At 35.9% G+C, this 21,046-nt stretch overlaps 1 protein-coding gene and 2 long non-coding RNA genes across 3 annotated transcripts; 1 reads left to right on the plus strand and 2 right to left on the minus strand.

Moving 5' to 3' along the window:
* Positions 1 to 309: 309 nt before the first annotated feature.
* Positions 310 to 4,551, minus strand: LOC122311898. The gene is made up of 2 exons (XR_006242905.1): positions 1,113 to 4,551; positions 310 to 887 (listed from the first exon to the last, which is right to left on the minus strand). It is a non-coding gene; the product is annotated as an uncharacterized LOC122311898 (long non-coding RNA).
* A 7,532-nt stretch (positions 4,552 to 12,083) lies between these two features.
* LOC122311224 lies at positions 12,084 to 12,892 on the plus strand. Its single transcript, XR_006242743.1, has 2 exons — positions 12,084 to 12,768; positions 12,850 to 12,892. It is a non-coding gene; the product is annotated as an uncharacterized LOC122311224 (long non-coding RNA).
* A 1,940-nt stretch (positions 12,893 to 14,832) lies between these two features.
* On the minus strand, positions 14,833 to 15,561 carry LOC122311179 (pathogenesis-related protein 1-like). The gene has a single exon (XM_043125617.1). It carries the CDS (start codon positions 15,513 to 15,515, stop codon positions 15,012 to 15,014), a length of 504 nt encoding a protein of 167 aa, XP_042981551.1. The 5' UTR covers positions 15,516 to 15,561; the 3' UTR covers positions 14,833 to 15,011.
* Between the last annotated feature and the right edge of the window lie 5,485 nt (positions 15,562 to 21,046).

The following is a 21,046-nucleotide window of genomic DNA, read 5'->3' on the forward strand; positions in this document are numbered from 1 at the left end:
TGTAGATATTGTTTTGGTGAAGTTCATTCAAAAGGGTAAAGTTTTGACTAATAAAACTTGAATCATTCAAAAAAGGCCAATTCGGCGTGGCTATATATATTTATGAAGGTGGGAACAATATTTGATATACTATAAAAGCTGCAATTCTAGTAATTTGGTATCAAGAGCATCGTACGTACATATGGGACATAGGTGGTTTTTATATACAAGGAAAAGAAATGTTCGCTAGCTGACCATTTCATGCATGGAGGCTGTACATGAACTCCAGCTTTCAATAAGATATTTTGGCAAAAAAATAAAATATTCAGATTTCAATAAGAATAAGACTTGTATTAATGGACAAGAATTCGACATCTCTTTATTGTATTGTATGCCTTCTTGTACAATAAGAATAAGAATAAAATCTAAAGTAGGCAGGATCAAGTACTGGGTCCCATGGACTGTACAATTAGAAAGTACAAGAAGACTTGGAGCAAAAACTATGTGGCGGGAGTGTGAAATTTCTTGAAGCGGCAAAATGTGGGGGGAAAGTTGACTGTTGCCTTTTTCAGTCTTAAAGCAGATAAAGTAGACTACTTTCCAGCCCCAGTTTTCACATATTACTCAGCTGACCTCGAAAGGCAAAGTTTTGGATTTTGCTGAAAAGTCACTTTCTCACTGTCTGGATTTTTCAATACTTTCCATTTAGGTTGTCGATATCCATGTAAGTTGACTCCAACATGCTAAGTCCCATTGTACTTTGTCTGTGGTGCACCTTATTGTGTTTAGTAACCTGATAACTTGAATCCATGCTCTAACTTAACTGTTAACTCGAGCTCTTTTAACTGCTCCATGTTTATGCAAAGTTGATGAGATGTGATTTCTCACCTCCATGTAATAATCTACATCTGCAAATGAATGTAAACATAATCAAGTGATTTATTGGGAAAATATATCTATCTATATATATATTCAAATCAGTTCCAAGGGCAGTTGATATGCCCAAGTCCTAGAATTATTTAATATAAGGACTTTTCTTTCCATTTATTGTAATAGAATATTTTTTGTTATAATCAATGTTAGAAAAGAGTGGAGAAAAGTTGAGAGCAAAAGAATACCAACTTGGAATTTACCTTAGTCCACTCTGTACGGGTACCTTCTCCATGATGGTTCACTTCTATAGTGCCTTTGTAAGTTTTGTCTGACAACACTTCATGCAGATCTATTTATTTGGTTATCTTTAATGATATGCAATATATGAGACACACGATGTGGTGATGTGTGCTGAGTAAATTAAACTAGCATTTTCTTGATGTCAGTTAAGATTATGGCAATATCTTGGTATGTAAAAATAGATGCATTTAGCTAGTTAAATATTTGGTGAAAATCAGTTTATCTTTCCCCAGTAATAGAGATATTTTGTTAAGTATTACTAACTTTTGGTGGCAGGAACATATTTTGTTACATAGTTGTGGTGGGGGAAATGGTGCAGGTTTTCTGAAGTTGGTTTTAGTTGCTGGAATGGCATCCCAGCAGAGTGATGGGCATGTAAATCATGGAACTGGGGCTGTGAAACAGTTTGTTAAAGGTTTGTCTGGCCCTTTGTAAGTGTGCTTAAGTCTACCCCTTCCTACTGTTGTGTCTTGTTTGACAATGGTTAAGCTTGTGATAATACTAAATGAAGTTAACTGGATATATGAACCTGCAACTTGAGAGAATCTAGCTCACTAGGTTTCATAATAGATTTCTTATGAGGTAATGCTGTAATGGATTGAGTATAGGTGATGGTTAAAATTGACTTTAACATGTAATTGGGATTTTAATGGTTAATTTCCAAAAATATTTGGTGTGATAAGAAATAGTAGATTTGAAGTACTATTCTATAAATCATGCATTTCTTAGTGTATGAGAGGATACATAATGCTTAAACAAGTTGAATGAAAGATTGAAATAAAACTATTGGTATACCAAAGAATAATTATTTCCCTTTTCTCAATCAATTAGACTAGTTATATATATGCAATCTTCTCTAGCAGGCACTTACAAACAATATTAATACTAGATGCAAAATATATTTTGATATATAACATTCCTCCGTATTCTTTTCTAATGTTGTCCAATATTATTCTTTGGTATCAAGATACTCATGTGGTACATAGTACAAGTAGTAGTTTAATAAGAGACTTGTGATGTTAACTGGATATTATAACCTACAACTTGAGAGAATCTAGTCTAGTGGCTGAAATAAAATATTATATTGAGGTAATGCTGAAATGGATTGAGCATAGGTGATGGTTAAAGTAGCTGAGTTTAGCATGTAACTGTTTTTTAAATGGTTAATTTCTGGAAATATTTGTTATCTATTATTTTTGCATCAGATTTGTAGCTTTATTCTCTATTTGAAGATACTTGTGATACCAAGTACAAGTAGTAGTTTAATAAAAGAAAATGGTGTTAACTGGTTTTAGCACCTGGAACTTGAGAGAATCTAGCTTACTAGGCAATACAAAATTTCCTGAAATGGTAAAGACTTGTTGACTGAACTATAGGTGATGGTTTATAGCTGGACTTTAGCATGTAATTGTTTTGACTATGGTTAATTTCCCTCCATATTTGGTGTGATGATTCTGCATCAAATTTGATGATCTATTACTCTAATCATGCATTTCTTAGCGTATGAGAGGAGTCTCATTCTAAAACAAGTTGTCTGGTTTTTTTAAAGGATTTTATTGGTTTAGAAATAATTATTTCCCTTTTCTCAATCAAGTTATTTGTTAAACTTATACAATCTTCTCTAGTAGCCTCGATGGCAATAGATGCATAAATACTGGATGCAGTTATAGAATTTCATAAATAACATTTTTCCATATTCCTAAAAAACCTTTCAATATTATTCTTACATTCCAAAAAACAAATCAGATGCCAAGTACAAGTAGTAAGACAAGGTTTCATGATGTTTGTGATATTTAAACATATACTTGAGAGAATATAGCTTAATAGGTAAAAATAAAACTCTGTCTAGGTTGGACTGTAATGGAGTTTTGGTGAATGATTTTTGTTCAACAATTCAGGTTGAATGGTATGGAGTAGGCTGTAGAGTGTGTTTTGACTGTAATTGTTTTCATCTTTGTAATATGCAGGTACATATGACAGGTTGATATGAGGGAAGCTTGTAATTTTTTGATGCACTAATGAACCTGCCTGCAGGATGCTATATATAGACTTCACTCCCAGGTTTAAATGTATAGCCATGTTGAGGACTGATCCCATGAGTGGCACATGATATAATTTCTAGCACACCAGTGGTAGATAGTATTTAAGAATATAAGCTTGATTTTGCATGACATTTCCTCTTTCTATCATGTATAATGTATAATGTTGTGAACGTAAATGAGATGTTAATTCAAGCTTGTATGAAACCTCGATGGCAATATTCTAAATGAAAACAGAGTAATATATATGCTGTTTTAGTTTGCTGAACATGTGAAAAAAGCTACATTAAATCTAAAACAAAAAGTCCTAGAAACAAGGATTGGCAGAGTACTATGTATTACAAGAGATTGATACGAGTTCTCAGGTTGTTCAAAAATGCAATTCAAAGAATATGTACTTGGAGATTTATTTACAAGGTTGTTAAATTGACACATTGTAAAAATGGGTTCAGGGGCAAATTTCTCAATATTGTAAAAATGGGTTCAGGGGCTATGAATAGAAGTAGACTATTGTACGTATGAAATGCAAATGGGTTTACGAGCAGTTGAGATTAAGGAACAAATACCTGTGGGTTGGTTTCTGAGATTCAGTTCCAGCCATAATAACATACGTAGCTGATCATGAATTCAGAAAAAACCCTTTCAAAAAAACAGTAGACTTCTGCCCAACAAATTCATCGTGAATCCGCAAGAAATGCCTCTATTTATTCATCGCAATTACCCACAAGCAATTGGCATTTCCTACGGTTTCACCACTTCCCCTGAAATATGCGAACTCCACGAATCGAGTGCCAGATCAAATTCACCGCAATCTCATCCCCATTGTTTTATATATTTTCCCGATTTTCCAGCAAAAAGCTGAAGTAGCTTTTGCGATGACCCAAACAATTCGTAGTAAGCATTAAACAGCGGCGTCCCAATATTTGGCAGTAATTGCCCTCCAATCCAAGATGGGATCGAATCATTGCTGCGGGAGCAGTCGGCGGCAACATACTCGAGGAATTTCGGTGTGCCCAAATTCGCCGAATCGTAACGATTGCCGTGCTAGAAAATGGCCGTAACTATCACCGAAATTGGCCTTCAAAGCCGACGAATTTCCACCGAAATTGCCCTTCAAACCCTCGGTGTCCATCGTCTTCTGCTGCGGGAACCATCGGCAGCTTTATCTATAGCAACTGCGGTCACCTTCAAGTATTCACCGAAATTAGTCTGACCAGACGTATTATTCCCGACCGATTAGCGGTGAAATGAGCTCGCAGTAGTTCATCTAACTCTGCGATAAAACAGGGTAATTGCGGTGAGGTCGCACCCCGCAAAACTTGGTTTTTCTTGTAGTGCGTGTGCCTTTACAGTGGCTATATACAAGGAAAAATTATGAATTTTCTATTAACTACTTTATATAAGTTACTGTTAGATATATGCCCGAGTCTTTCCTTAAGTACAACACTCTGTTTATATTATAGATTCAAAACCAAATGTAAGACTCTATACGGATATGTTCAGAATAATCTTTTCAGCATATATATATACAAATTGTATAACATGTAATGACATTGAATGTAAATATTGATATAACCAGAACAGAACCAACAGATTGTGATTAAACCCTAATATCCAAACACATCCAGATAATAACCAAAGAATCAAATAACAGCAATATTAATCATCAAGAAAATAGAGAAATAAATCAAAGATAATGCAAGAGAGAACAACACAACCGATTTACGTGGTTCGACCCTAATGATCTATGTCCACGGTAGGAATGGGCCTCAGAGCTTTATTGATATCATTGTCCATCACAGAGAAGCCTCAGAAACTCTCTATTATTACAGAGCACTCATCTTCACTCGAGAAAATCGAAGATTTTCTCCCCAAAATGAAACCCTAGTTTCCCCCTCTCTGCTCCCTCTCTCGAACCCCCCTCTCTCAATCGGCCGAATACAAGATACAAAAAATGAATTAGGTTAAAACATATGGCTGAAATGATACATATATATGTCATGACAGATGGCTCCACGTGTACTGATCCTACGGCTCAAACTTGGCCTCGGTTTGAAGTAGCTTACGAGTCACGTGTTGGTCATGAGGCTTCATTAATCCAGAAGCTTCATTTCATTCATCCAATCGTAACACATAGAAACAAGAGAGGTTAGATTAACAAAGTATAATAATTTATAATTTATAAATGTTAATTGCCATACCATTTACAAATCTCCACCTTGGCAAAACATTTATTTGCCAAATTATCAATCCTCATCATTGGCCTATTCCTGCAACTTACCCCCTAGTGGGGTTAGACTCTAGACTCCATATTAATTAAGTTCAGACAGTGTCTGAACTTAGACCTTGGGAGTGACTTGGTCATCATATCAGAAGGATTATCCTCAGTTGAGACCTTTTCCACACCTACAACCTTAGACTCTATAACATCCCGGACAAAATGAAGCCTTATATCAATATGCTTAGACCTTTCATGGTAAACTTGGTTTTTAGCTAAGTGAAGTGCACTCAGATTGTCACAGTGCACAGAAATATTGCCATTAAAAATACTTAACTCATTTGCAATGCCCTTTAGACAAATGGCCTCTTTTATTGCTTCAGTCAATGCTATATACTCAGCCTCTGTTGTGGACAAGGCCATAACAGATTGTAAATGTGACTTCCAGCTAACAACCCCTCCAAAAGCAGTAAACACATACCCAGTTAAGGATTTTCTAATGTCTACATTTCCTGCAAAATCAGAGACTACATAACCAATTAGCTCACATCCTTTCTCAACACCCTTTCCATAACTAAGTCCTAGATTAGTAGTGCCAACTAGGTACCTTAGTACCCATTTGATAGCCTGCCAATGGGGTTTCCCTGGATTCCCCATAAACTTACTAACTATACTTACTGCATAAGTTAGATCAGGTCTAGAACAGATCATTGCATACATTATGTTTCCCACCATGCTAGCATAGGGGATTTGTTTCATAAAATCAATATCAGAATCTGTTTTAGCAGCCTGATCTACAAAAAGTTTGAAATGTTGACCTAAAGGTGTGTTAACAGATTTCAAAAGATTCATACCAAATCTCTTTAGGACTTTAGAAATATAAGTTTTCTGGGACAGATATAAAACCTTTGCATTTCTGTCCCTTACTATTTCCATTCCTAATATTTTCTTAGCAGGGCCCAGTTCTTTCATTTCAAACTCAGATTTCAACATGCATTTAATTTCATCAATTAGATCAAGGTCTTTACAAGCTATAAGTATATCATCTACATAAAGTAAAAGATATATCATTATTCCTTTTTCTTCCTTGTAATATACACAGCTGTCATAGCAACTCCTATTAAACTTATTACTAATCATGTGTGTGTCAAATCTCTTATACCATTGTCTAGGAGATTGTTTAAGATCATATAAAGATTTTTTAAGAAAGCACACAAGGTTATTATTTATTTTATCAGTAAAGCCTTCAGGAGGTTGCATATAAAGTTCTTCTTCAATTTCACCATGTAGAAAAGCTGTTTTAACATCTAATTGTTCTAAATGCAAGTTTTCAAAAGCTGTATAGGCTAGCAGTAGCCTGATTGAGCTATGTTTCACTACAGGTGAGAAAATTTCATTAAAGTCGATTCCCTCTCTCTGTGTAAATCCTTTTGCTACAAGCCTAGCCTTGTACCTGGTCCCTTCTATCCCTGGTATACCATCTTTTCTTTTAAAGATCCACTTGGACCCAATGAGTCTGACTCCTTTAGGTTTAGGCACTAGAACCCAAGTTTGGTTCTTATTTATTGACTCCATCTCCTCATGCATGGCTAAGAGCCATTTAGATGAATCTTTACTAGATATAACCTCTTTATAAGACCTAGGTTCTTGGTAAACAATATCATCAGTCACTGTCAAGGCAAAAGCTGTAAGGTCAGCCTGTCCAAACCTTTGAGGAGGTTTAATTACCCTCCTCTGTCTGTCTCTAGCCAGATTCCAAGATCTAGCTCCACCTTGACCTGTGTCTTCTGAGGTTTGATCCTCAAAGTCACTGTCATCACCATTTACAGGTTCAGGTTGGGTGTCATCTTGCTCCACCTCAACCTGAGATCCTTCTATTTGTTTGTCAGTATTATTGTCTGACTGTGTTTCTTGTACCCGAGCCATGTGTGACTCATTAAAAGTCACATCTCGGCTAACAATACACTTATGTCTACCAGGTACGTCTACCCAAAGTTTGTATCCCTTTATCCCTTCAGGATATCCTATAAAAATGCACTTAAGTGCCCTAGGTTCCAGTTTATCAGTTTTTGAGTGTGCATAAGTTACACATCCAAAAACTCTTAAGTAGTCATATCTAGGAGGTCTTCCAGACCATAACTCCTGTGGGGTTTTAAATCCTATGGCAGAGGATGGACATCTATTTATGAGGTGTACTGCTGTAGTGGCAGCTTCTGCCCAAAAGGTTTTGGGCAGCTCTGAATTAGACAGTAGACACCTAACCCTTTCTAGGATGGTTCTGTTCATTCTCTCAACCAAGCCATTTTGTTGTGGAGTTTCCCTCACAGTCTTATGCCTAAGGATTCCTTCTTTTTGACAAAATAGGTTAAACTCATTTGAAAGAAATTCTAAACCATTATCAGTCCTTTGAGTTTTTAGTTTCCTACCTACTTGGTTTTCAACTAGGGATTTCCACTCCTTGAACTTTTCAAAAGTGCCACTCTTGTTCTTCAAAATATAAATCCAGACCTTCCTAGAGTAATCATCTACTAAGGACAGAAAATAGCTCCCTCCACTATGTGAATTTACTCTAGCAGGTCCCTATAAGTCAGAGTGGACATAGTCTAGGGTTTGCTCAGTGTTGTGGGTTGCTAACCTGAAACTAACCCTCTTTGCCTTTCTATAGATGCAATCTTCACAGAAAGGAAAATTTCCTAGGTTTTGTTCATTCAGTAACCCTTGTTTCTGTAACTCTAAAATTCCCCTTTGGCTTACATGTCCAAGCCTCCTATGCCACAAGACATATTTATTCTCTACAGTGTTCTGTACTGAAGAAGCCTCCCTAACTACAGTTTTCCCAAGCAAGGTATACAACCCATTTTTAATAACCCCTTTCATAATAAGTAAGGAACCTTTAGTGACCCTAAGTACTCCTGCTTCAGACTTGAAGGTGTAGCCTGATAAATCAAGCGTACCAAGAGAAATTAAATTTCTCTTCAATTCAGGTATAAACCTGACCTCCTTCAAAATTCTTTCAGTACCATCATGTAACTTCAGTCTAACTGACCCTATACCCATGATTTTGCAGGATTTATTGTTTCCTAGGATTACATGCCCCCCATTTAACTTAGAGAATGTTTCAAACCAATCTCTAACAGGACACATATGAAAAGAGCAACCAGAGTCCATTATCCACTTTGTTTTAGAGTCAACTTCACTCACAGTGAGTACCTCAGCACTCTCATAGCCATCTAATACCACAGAGGCATCCCCTGCCTCCTTGGTCTTATTTCCTAGGTTATTTTTTCTATCAGGACAGTTCTTTTTGAAATGCCCTTCCTTGTGACAATGAAAACATTTAAAATGTTTTCCTTTTGATTTAGACCTAGATTTCTTAGCTTCACCCTCGCCTTTTCTTTCTCTCTTTTCTGTTCTACCCCTAACAGATAGCCCTTCCCCATGATCTTGTTTTGCTTCTCCTTTAGTTTGTAATTCCCTAGTATGAAGTACAGATTGTACTTCATCTAGTGTTAATGAGTCTCTACCATACATTAGGGTTTCTTTAAGGTTCTGATATGATGAGTCCAGAAAACTCATCAAGAGGATTGCTTGATCCTCATCCTCCACCTTAATATCAATATTAGCTAGGTCTAGAATGATTTTATTAAACTCATCTAGATGCTGTCCTATTTGTGTTCCTGGGGTCATCTTAAAGGTATAGAGTTTGGTTTTCTTGTGCAGCCTATTTGCTAGGGATTTTGTCATGTACAAATTCTCTAGTTTCAACCAAATTCTTGCAGCAGTGTCCTCACTAGCCACCTCTCTCAGGACTTTATCCCCGAGAGAGAGGATTAGGGCACTGTGTGCTTTATGGAGAATGTCATCTTTGACAGTCTCCTTGTCTTCCTCTTTTAAAGAGGAACCTCTCCTTTTTTCACCCAAGAGGGCATCCTGAAGTCATGCTGGACTAGGAGTGCCCTCATCTTTATTCTTCATAACCCAAAATCATTATCCCCCATGAACTTTTCAATGTCAAATCTCATGGTCCCCATCGACCTAGGTTCTAGATACCACTTGTTAGATATATGCCCGAGTCTTTCCTTAAGTACAACACTCTGTTTATACTATAGATTCAAAACCAAATGCAAGACTCTATACGGATATGTTCAGAATAATCTTTTCAGCATATATATATACAAACTGTATAACATGTAATGACATTGAATGTAAATATTGATATAACCAGAACAGAACCAACAGATTGTGATTAAACCCTAATATCCAAACAGATCCAGATAATAACCAAAGAATCAAATAACAGCAATATTAATCATCAAGAAAATAGAGAAATAAATCAAAGATAATGCAAGAGAGAACAACACAACCGATTTACGTGGTTCGACCCTAATGGTCTACGTCCACGACAAGAATGGGATTCAGAGCTTTATTGATATCATTGTCCATCACAGAGAAGCCTCAGAAACTCTCTATTATTACAGAGCACTCATTTTCACTCAAGAAAATCGAAGATTTTCTCCCCAAAATGAAACCCTAGTTTCCCCCTCTCTGCTCTCTCTCTCGAACCCCCCTCTCTCAATCAGTCGAATACAAGATACAAAAAATGAATTAGGTTAAAACATACGGCTGAAACAATACATATATATGTCATGACAGATGACTTCACGTGTACTGATCCTACGGCTCAAACTTGGCCTCGGTTTGAAGTAGCTTACGAGTCACGTGCTGGTCATGAGGCTTCATTAATCCAGAAGCTTCATTTCATTCATCCAATTGTAACATATAGAAACAAGAGAGGTCAGATTAACAAAGTATAATAATTTATAATTTATAAATGTTAATTGCCATGCCATTTACAGTTACTAATATTTGTCGCCATCCATTTTACGCAACTTAAAGTTACAAACTTCCCCCTTGGACATGCATTAACACTTTGCGGTCAGTTTCAGATGAGTTTTAGAATTGAGAAAAGAGATGATCAAGGCGGTGCATATTGAGAATAAATCTCACATTGTCTGTAGACAAAGTTTTGGACGTGTTTATAAGTTATGAGTAAATCTCACTCTTTGAACCGGCTTTATGAGTTGAGGCAGGCCTATGAATTTTTTTATGGTATCAGAGCCTACCATATGATGAATAGAGGCCCATATTACTTATCCTGTGATAAGGACTAGAAAAAGTACTAGCTTGCACGTGAGGGAGGATGTTGAGAAATAAATCTCATATTACCTGTGAACAAGGTCTTGAGCATGTTTATAAGTTATGAATAAAAATATCTCTTTGAACCGGTTTTTTTATATGAGTTAGACCTATAAATTTTTTCAGTGCATACATTCAAATGAAGGGACTCCTTTTCCAAAATCAAGAAAACTAGCTCCTAGAGTATAGTTTTCTTATAGAAGAATATTAGAGAAACTTACGTATTATTTCATAATAAAATGAATCGAAACCAGCTGATGTTTCTTCTCCCATGCAACATCGCAATACCGTGTAACTAGACATGCATCATCCAGGAGGATCTTAAGTTAGATAATGTGGAGTTTTTAGATTGCACATTGATGTAGTTGAAATGTGGCAGGTCAACACAAGAATAGTAGGAAAGAGTGATATTTTTCTGATTTGGGGCAGTTTTGGGCATGTTTTGATATTTTAGTCATAATTTTGACTACGGGTATCAGAATTGTGTATATAACCGTACCCCAATTCAGAAAAGTTATTTCCGGCGCGCATGTCGTCTTCACAAAGGTATGCTTGGTGTACATCATTTTTGAGGTCAAAATATACTAATTTTCCGTCCGAATTTCCATATTTAGATTTTTTTTTATTTTTTATGGTAATATTTTAATTTTTGTTTAGAAATTATTTTTGAACCCAATCTTGGCCAAATTTTTGCCAATTACTTTTTTATTTGCATATTTATTTTTGGTGTGATTTTTAGGATGTTGTTATTCTTCGCAAAATTCTGATATTTTTTATTTACAGCTACTGTAGACCGGCTTGTGGGTAGATTTTCACCATTCTTGAGATTGATTATTTTCTATTGAATATCAGAGGGGCTTTCTTTGAGTTCTTAGGTAATTCTCGTCTTTCTTCTTTGTAAATTACTTCTTGTAACTAGCCTGCAACCAGGACATGAACGTATAATTTTCACCATACCTATATATGATTTTTAGACATTGATCTATCACTTTAATTTTCTTGGCCTTGATATATATCCCTTGCGAATTGTTTTATTTTATTTTTTATTGGCATGTGGTCTTCCGAATATATATATATATATATATATATATATAATAAGATTCTTTTAAAGAAAAGAAAATTTTCTCAAAAAGAATGTCCAAGGGTAACACAAATTACCCCTTGGGATCTACTCCGGCCTATTATAATTAATTTAAGAGGATTATTTAAGAGGATTACAATTAATTCTCTCCATTTTTCGGGAAACTTCTTGCTTATTTTTTTTACGTGCCAATGAATTGTATGACCTTGTTAATTACGCCTTCCAGTAGGCCCGTGATCACGCTGTAGATATCTCTCGATTTTCCCTGAAGTCGTAAAGTCAGAAGAGCTCGAGCAGGATATCTCTTTATATTAATAAGAGCCTATTCATTGCTACAGTATTTTCTAATTCCGTTTCCGTGCATTTCATTTCTTCACTTTTTTTTTTTTAAATTATTGTGTTTACTGTCCGTGTAAAAAATTTTAAATTGTTTTTATAATAAATTATGTCAGTGATTTATTTTGTGTGATTTGTGCAGGATGCAATGGTACTTGTGACTGCACTGTCAGTTGATCAGATCAGGCATGCGTATTGAAATTGTTCGGAGTGCATGCGCACACCAATTTGTCAGACATTGGTAAAATTGAAAAATCCTATTTTGCCCTTAGTTGTAATTCAAAATTTCGATGAGTGCATGCGTATTGAAATGGTTCGGTCAGTGCATGTGGGCACCATTTGTCAGATGTCAGTAAAATAATTAAAAATTCTATGTTGCCTTTAGTTGTAGTTCAAAATTTATTCAACGCCGACTCTCACACGGTCACACCCATTTCTCACAAACCCTATCTCTCTCTCTCCCCGCTTATTCTTTTTCACTGCCGCACCCTCGCCTCTAGCAAAGTAAAACAGAGACACCAACGCCTCCATCAGTGAAGAAGATGGTGGGCTTGGTTTCCAGTCTTCCCTTTAATTCTCATATGCTTTTTCATTCGTTTCGTGCGAGGTTTTCTGCCATTGTAGAAGCCTAATGGTCCCAAGCCACGGCCGTTGAAATCGTCTTCCAAGTCGTCCTCCTCAGCTCAGGATGAGATCGAGATACGGCTGAGAGTCACCAAGAAGAAAAGTACCGGATAGATCTGATGGTGATGAGCTTATAAAGACCCATTTCTTCACCAAAATCTTCATCTGAAATTTAACGCTTTTTCTTTGGTTTGGTTTTGCAGGCTCCTCTTCCTGCGTTAAGATCATCCCCAGAAAGAGATCGAACCACTTGTCAAAAAAAATAAATCTCGAATGAAAAAACACTATAAAGTGAGTTTTTAAATAATATTAAAAAATTACTAAATGATGTAAAATGCATTTTATATAATTATTTTTTCATATATTATAATTCAAACAATACGTATGGATATACTAAAAATTATTAAATTTAAAATATAAAATTAATAAAATAAATTTTGTAAATAACTATTGGAGGAGCGACCTGGGATTAATAACTCTACCCTTTGTGCTCTTATTCATGTGAAATGGAATGTATTTATTTATTTCTTAAATGAACTTTGTTATGTCATTTTTATTCTTCTTCAATAATATCATGTTGCGTGGTTACAGGAATTGAATGAAGTAGAGAGAAAAACTTGAAATGACAAGGCTCTTGAGGCAATGGAAGCATACATAAAAGAATTTGCGGACTACAATAAGTCTGCAACTGCAACCTTGGGACAGAACCCTAAAAAATGAAAAGCTTTTGAAGTAAGAAGAAAGGCTTTGTTGTACCGTCATGGGCAGCTGTTGCTATTCCTTCAGCTTCTATTGGTGTAAAAGTTGGTCTCATATCTTATTCATCAAGTTCCCATTTAATCCATCATTGTGTATAGTTACATTTTGGGGTAGTTGATATGAATGTGATTTTTCACATGTTGCATCTGCATGCTTGTCTATGCCCGATTGTTTCTTATGCTCCCAAAGGCTACATACCAAAAGTGTTTCCACCAGTTTGATAGTTATCGACCAAAGCCTTACAGAGATGAATTTAAGGAGTGGGATTTAGAGCCATGCATGTTTCAAGATTGCTATTTAGATGTAAAGGTTTTTATAAAAAAATTGTTTTACTCAACTTTGTATTAAACTATGCTGCAGTTTGAATTAAATGTTTTTATCTTCTAATATATGAATTAAATTATTGATTGAAATCAATTCTTTTATGAATAATATATTATTTTTGAAAAATTATCAATTCACCTAGCTACGTGCTTTGCACGTTGCTGCTCTACTAGTATATATATACGTATGCATATATATAGGGTGCGTGATAGCCATCCTTCCACATAATTTAAGGAATTAAATTATCACAACCCTCCATCTAAAGTTTTTCTACGTTTGACCAAAACACATACAAATCCATCATGTCTTACATGAGTACGTACGTAGTAGTATTCTCTCACAAGTAGATCAAATCAATTAGCCAAGACAATGAGCTTACAATTGAGGGCCACAAATTATGTTAAAATCCTACATGATATTTGGTCTAAGTGGAACAAAAAGAAAATGATTTCAAATATAGAGTTATAAAATAGAGAAAGGGGTACCATTATGAATTCAATCGTTGTTCATGCATTTTTCAGTTAAAGGAGAATGTCAACATGAATATGGTCAGATGACCATTTCATTTCTCGCATTCTGTTTGAACTACTCCTATAAAACAATTAAATTGTTGCAGGACTGCGCCGGATCTTGAAGGACCGGAACGGACAACTCCAATATTAATTAAGTTAGCCATGTCTCTTTTCTTATCTCTAGTGAAATTCAAGAGAGAGTGAGTGAGTATTTTCTTCGCTTCATCAATCCTATTTCCATCTTACAGAGTGACTTTTTATAAGATTTTCAGACACATAGATATATATAACTTATTATGTGTTAAGATCGGTTAGATAGCTATGCGTGAGTGGTTATTTCTTAAAAATGGAGCGCTCAGTGGCTATTTGAACTGTCAATTGGCTGAAATCAATGTGGTAAATCAATGATCAACATGAAGCATATAACGGTGATCAAATCAAAAAACATAATGGCTTTATTATTATATATGTTTGTCATCATCCTCGATAAGAACAAGAAATTAAGAATTTGATCGTGGAACTAAGCAATTTGTGGCGTATAAATTAATTAGATGTCGCAATATGCTTGTTTAGTCGGGAAGAAGCCAAAAGTGGGGGGGAAGGCAGCCCACGCAAACGAAGTCGATGTATGACCTCCTCATATATAATATTACTTCACGAGTTACACTTTATTTATTCAGAGTAATTTGGTGCCATTAATATTACATGATCACTTATTTAAGGTCATCTTCTAAAATTAAACTCGTACGTAGATGCATGCATGCTTGCAATTAGTAAGGCCGTTGCCCGACATAGTTGCCGGGGGGGTCATAGTTGCAAGTGATGAAGGTGCCGCCATTGTTGCATCTGACTTTAGCACACCCAAGGCGCACAGAATTGCGCCAAACCACCTGAGTATAGTGGCCGCACTGGCGGCCGGCAGCACATGAGTTAGTGGTGTAGTTGTAGTAGGCCTTCTCTCCTACCCAAAGGTTAACGGCAGCCGTTCCCGAGAGGTCACCACTACTCCATGCAAGATTCTCTCCGTAACGGCCACCTGAGTGCACTAGTCTGCAATCAACCTTACGTTGATTAGCATAATTCTGTGCGTATGCCTCAACGGTAGCATTCCAAGTAATAGGTCCGACTCCAACCTGTGATCGAGCTGCGTTGTGAGCATTGACGTAGTCTTGTGGTGAATCTTGGGCGCTGGATTCATGGACGAAGGCAAAGGTCAGGACAAAAGCAAATATTATTGCTGGGGAAATGTTTCTCACGATCATGAGTCCCTGCATTTTGGTTTCTCGTATGTAATGCAAAGCAAAAGCTAATTAGCGTGCAGGATGGTAGAACCAGAGGAAGGCATGAGTGGTATATATAGGGAAATTATAAATGCTTGGGCAATATGCAAATGAGTTAGGGTATGGACACGAAATTCCGGAATTTTATCATTTTCCTTGCCACCATTAGTACTGTGTGGAAATTATGTCATGGATTTTGGAAGAGTTATTAATGATCTTTAGTAGAATGTACGTTCAAACGTGGGAAGCATAAAACTTAGGTGGAACTAAAGAGACCAAAACACCACTTGCATGCAGTACCATAATAATTAATGTTGATATTAATTTATATATATATAATGCGAATTGTATGTACTATCTATGATTCGAAAAATACAATTATACACATAATCTGAGAGAAAAAAATGCTATCAGTTATCGTATATTAATATCAATTTTGGGATTATATAATATATATCTCACACGCGTTTATAAGAATCAAAGACAGGTAAGTGTTTTCTCTTTAGCTAGTAGAAAACTAACATGTTTAGCTAGCTTTAATTCCAAGAAAAATGATAAAAGAAATTAACTCATGATGAAGGAAAATGGCAAAGTGTCATGTACTGTAGAAAATATATTCTATAAGATGATAAAAGAAAAAGGTTGGTAGAACTCGAACGAAAATAGACAAATATTAAATGCTAGCTTCAAGTATATATTTTCATAATTATATAGTAAAAGTTCCTAAGAAAAATTTAATTTTTTATTAAAAATATTCTATACACCAAACTATCGTTTCAGTAGCAGTCAATTAAGTACCGTATTGATCATGTTATTGTTATTCAAAATATGAAAGCAACTAACTAATTAGACATATGTCGATATATAGCCTAAAAATCAACGCATGCACTTAGCTAGCAGCTTCCCGTTCAGGCTGGGAGTCGTACCTGATCTGTAAGTCATCATGAGAATTATGCTGATGACCAACGTAAGTTAAGTTGATTGCGAACTCGTGCGTGGGTGAACTCCATCGATCGGGTGGTCCTAATTATGGTGATAGATCTAACATAGCATTATTAAACAGTACTACTGGTCATGACCTGACGAGCACGGCCATCTCGATCCATGCATGCCGTACGTGATCATGAATTAACTTGTGGGTAGAAAATAAATTAAAACTTGAGAGCATGCATGTTACATATATTTATATATATTCGTTTTCACAAGTCAAGGTGATCAATCGAAAGTCGATTGATATTAATTCGATCGGTTATCGATCATGAGAATTATACATATGTGCATGGGTATATGACATTAACATTGCATTATTGAAGAACATTACTACTGGTCATGACCTGACGAGCACGGCTATCTCGATGCATGAATGCTGCCGTACGTGAATATGAATTAACTTAATTTGTGGGTAGAAAATTAATTAAAAACTCGTGAGCGCATGTTATATAAATATATATATATATATTCGTTTTTAGAAGTAATTAATGTGATCAATCGAAAGTCGAATGGCATTAATTCGGTTATCGATCATAAGGATTATATATATGTGCATGGGTACGTAGCTATAGAGGCAAGAGTTTGTCACCAATCTGTCAAAAGAAGAGATTGTAGATGCAAGAGTTTGGCTAAAACTGTGTGACTAAATTAATAAGTTTAGATAAAATTAAGTGACTAAGATGATATACTTTATCTTATTTTTAGTTTTGTAATTTGAATGAATGTAAAATATTTTGACTTTATCTGTAACTAGTTTGAGTTTATCTAGAAGTTATTAAGAAGTGTTTTAGATAAGTCAAGAGTGTGAAAATTGAGTTTCAAGGATTCTGTAATTATTTAGAGAAGAGTTTTAGTGACATGTGCCAGCATCCTGTTAGAAGAGTCCGTCGCGACAAAATCACTCCTTCAGTAGAATCTTACTACAATTCAAACTGCTTTAAGCTTGTTTATTTAAGAGATTCTATTGGTTAGGATCAATAGAGATTCAATTCTGAAATTTTTTTTTTAGCACTTTCTTAGTACTTATTTTGGTGATAAAACTTTTTGAAAAATTTTAATATTATTTCTCTCAACGAGTGTAATTGTTGATTCAAGATTGAGATTGAGCGATTGTGATTCAGTTACTAAAGTTTCAGGAGAAAAGTTAATATTTGAAAATGGTCAGAAGTTCTTGTTGCTACTACGGTAGAGACAAACAGGGTCATTTGTCTGGCCAAGTAAGAGTGTTAATTGACAAAAATTTTGTAACTGAAACTTGCCTGTAACTAATTTTCAAATACTAATATTGACTTTTCTAAATTTGGCTGCCTGTAAGGCTTTACTTTTAAAGAGTTTATTAAATGATTTTCTTTCGTTACTAATTTTGGTATTATGCAATTTATTTATTTTATTTTATAGTTTTATTATTAAATAATTACACAATTGACGACTAACTAGTTTTTTGAGTGAATTGGTAGATCCTTATATTACGATACAGGAACATTTGGATAATTTTAATTAGTATCAGAGAGTGGTTTACTCATTCAAGTGTGATATGTGTCCCTGTAGATTATGTTGTCATCAATTCTGCCACATTTTGATAGGGATAACTATGCTTAGGGCTGTTCAACCAATTCCATTCAACCCGATATCTACTATTCCGACCCGACCCGACCCGAAATGGCACCTTCCGATTGGGCTTTCGTTCCAAATTTTTGAGTTCCGTAAGCTGCCCAATTTGGGTATTCCGTTCCGATCCATCTCCAAACCCATCGAGGCCTCTCATCGATCACGCTAACCAGCGCGGCGTCGATCTCGTCTGCATCCATCCCACCAAGCCCATCACCGAACAGGGACCCTTCGATTGCATCAACCACAAGAAGTATGGGACGCGATTGGAATCAGCAGCTGCATCGCAGCACCAGTTCTCGGTCGAACACCCAACCGTCGTCGTAATCGATCCGCCGGAGGCCATCGAGAAGCTCCACAACTGGGTCTCCTTGCTTGAGGTGGTGTACAAGTTGGAAACTCTGTTGGCTCCGAATGCGATTCAGGAGCTGGGGCTGAGGTCGCCGGTGATAGCGAAGCAGGTGTCGGCGGACGACAGCGAATTCGCACGAGATGTGCTTGGTGTTAAATCCAAACGGGTTAACGGTTATTAACTGACCCGTGTCGAAATAATCCGAAAATGTTCCGGTTCCGTTTGTGTTTGTTTCGGGTCGGTTAAATCGGGTCGATTTATTCGGAACTTCCGGGTCGGTTCGGCTGAGCGGTCCAAATGTACAGTCCTAACTATGCTCATTAGAAAATTTGTACTAGGGGTATAAAAAAATTGATAAACTAGACTGGACTAGAACAAACCGGTGGGATCGGTCCGATTCCGAGTTTGGTTCGGTCCGGTACCAATTTTATTTTTCTTAAAATCGATCAAAATCGGTCCGATTCTAGTTTTTCTTTTTCTAAAACTAGACTAGACCGGTTTATATATATTTTAATTTTTTATATTGTATATAATATTTATATATAATATATAACTATATATAAAATAGTTTTGTATTATCTAATAAATTACTAATTAATATAATATTAAATTTTAAAATCTTATATCCTTTTATTTATTGTATTAATAATTATACTAATATTATATAATACATATTAATAATTATACTAATACTATATTACTATATATATTATATATTATAATATATTATTATAATTTATAATATAATTAATTATATTATAAATTGATATATTATATTATAATATACTACAATATATTATCACCATCGACCAAATGAGTTAATTGTAGCAGTATTCGGTTTTAAGGACCAATTAAAGGCAACAATTGAATGCATGCAAAGGGAAAAAACCTGCACAATACAAAAAGAATGAAATCTGCATGCATGGGACCCATTTTATTAATGATGATCAATTGAGCATGCATGCATTGAGGCAGCAGTCTTGGTGATGAATTAATTAATTGGCGTGCATGCATACGACAAGAGATCAGATAATATTCGACAAACAAGGCCATCAAAAAATCCATGCAGGACACGATTAATTAACGTACAATTAATTGTTAGTGAAATGTCATTTTCTATATTATAAAGTGGCTATCTAACGATTTTTTTTATTTTTCGTTAAATTTTTTAATTCCGTTAAGTCCGTTTGCCCAACCCCACGTCCTAACCAAAGCCACCAGTGACCACAAGTGAGTTCCACCAGCCATTGTACCTCCATTTCTATACACCCAAAACATAGCATTTTTATTCAACCAACCCACTACCTATGAGCCATAAACCAACCACCCCACTCTCCAATGTCTACCCCTAGAACCGAATTCTCTTCCCCTACCTCTCATTTCTCTCTCTCTCTCTCTCTCTCTCTCTCTCTCTCACTCATTGGTCTTATACTTTAGGGTGTAAGATGTAAACACTTTATTTATATATATATAAAAAAAAGATGTAAACAGTTTAGATTGTGAACTGAGTTACACTGCAGTAGTTCCCAATTTATGCTGCTAGAGAAAGGAAAACGGTTGCAATTCACAGTACCATAGACAAGCTGGCGGAGTTCGACTTCAAAAGGTACCACTTTCAGACCATATCCGCGTGGTTTTTAACTTTTCTTTTTATATATATATATATATATACTTTTCTAACCTTACCCATATCTCTTAGAATCATATCCAAAGACCGAACCGAAGAATTGGTTTCGTGTGTCAAATCCTTCTTCGAGTAGTGTCGGTTTTTTAAATTCTATCAATACTTGATTAATTCTTCCTTAACCGGATATGGATCATCACATTTTGGTTTGCTATGAGTTTGGAATTTTCTTGATACAAGTTCAGTCATGTTTGCAAACTCAAAAAAGCTGGACACGAAGCATCTTGATAGGCCGAGACGTTCTGAGAGAGGCCATAAGCCGAATCCCAAGTATTTGGGATAAGCAGCAGGGAAGGTGCAGAACGGGCGGGACCTTTGCATGGTGCATGCAACATAGAAAAGAGAGACAAATATGCAGGAAGGGACTGGGTCTTGGCCGTTCTACGTTCAGAAAGAAGTGGTTGCAAGTTTTACGCAGTGTTGCGAGTTTTACGTTGTTTTATTTCATTTTGTTAAGTACTCTGTTTCATACTCTGTTTTACGTGAACTAAGTCCATTTTGTTGGTTGTTATTTTTCCTTGTATTTCGGGTTGTTTGTTCATGGCTTGTTTATTTAAACAACCAGTACTATCGTAAAATTATTATCAAGTATTTCATTTAAAGTTGTGGTTTATTCTCACCCGAAGAGAATTGTTTCTTTGTTTTCGGCATTTGCAAATTGTTGGGACCTATCATTGGCATCAGAGCAGCCAGGTTCATAATGGGGACGAATAAAGAGCGTATTGAGCACTTGGAGTTTGGACTGGGTACCGTTCCAGAGGCCTATAGCGGATGGAGGAAGCTCTCAATCGCATTTCGAGTATGTTGATCGTAAACCAGGAGAACCCCAACCACGGCAACCCAAATCGAGACGGCCACGATGGGGGTCGACAGATCGTTTCTTTGAAAACG

Source organism: Carya illinoinensis, chromosome 5 (assembly GCF_018687715.1).
Source record: "Carya illinoinensis cultivar Pawnee chromosome 5, C.illinoinensisPawnee_v1, whole genome shotgun sequence".
NCBI classification, from domain to species: Eukaryota; Viridiplantae; Streptophyta; class Magnoliopsida; order Fagales; family Juglandaceae; genus Carya; species Carya illinoinensis.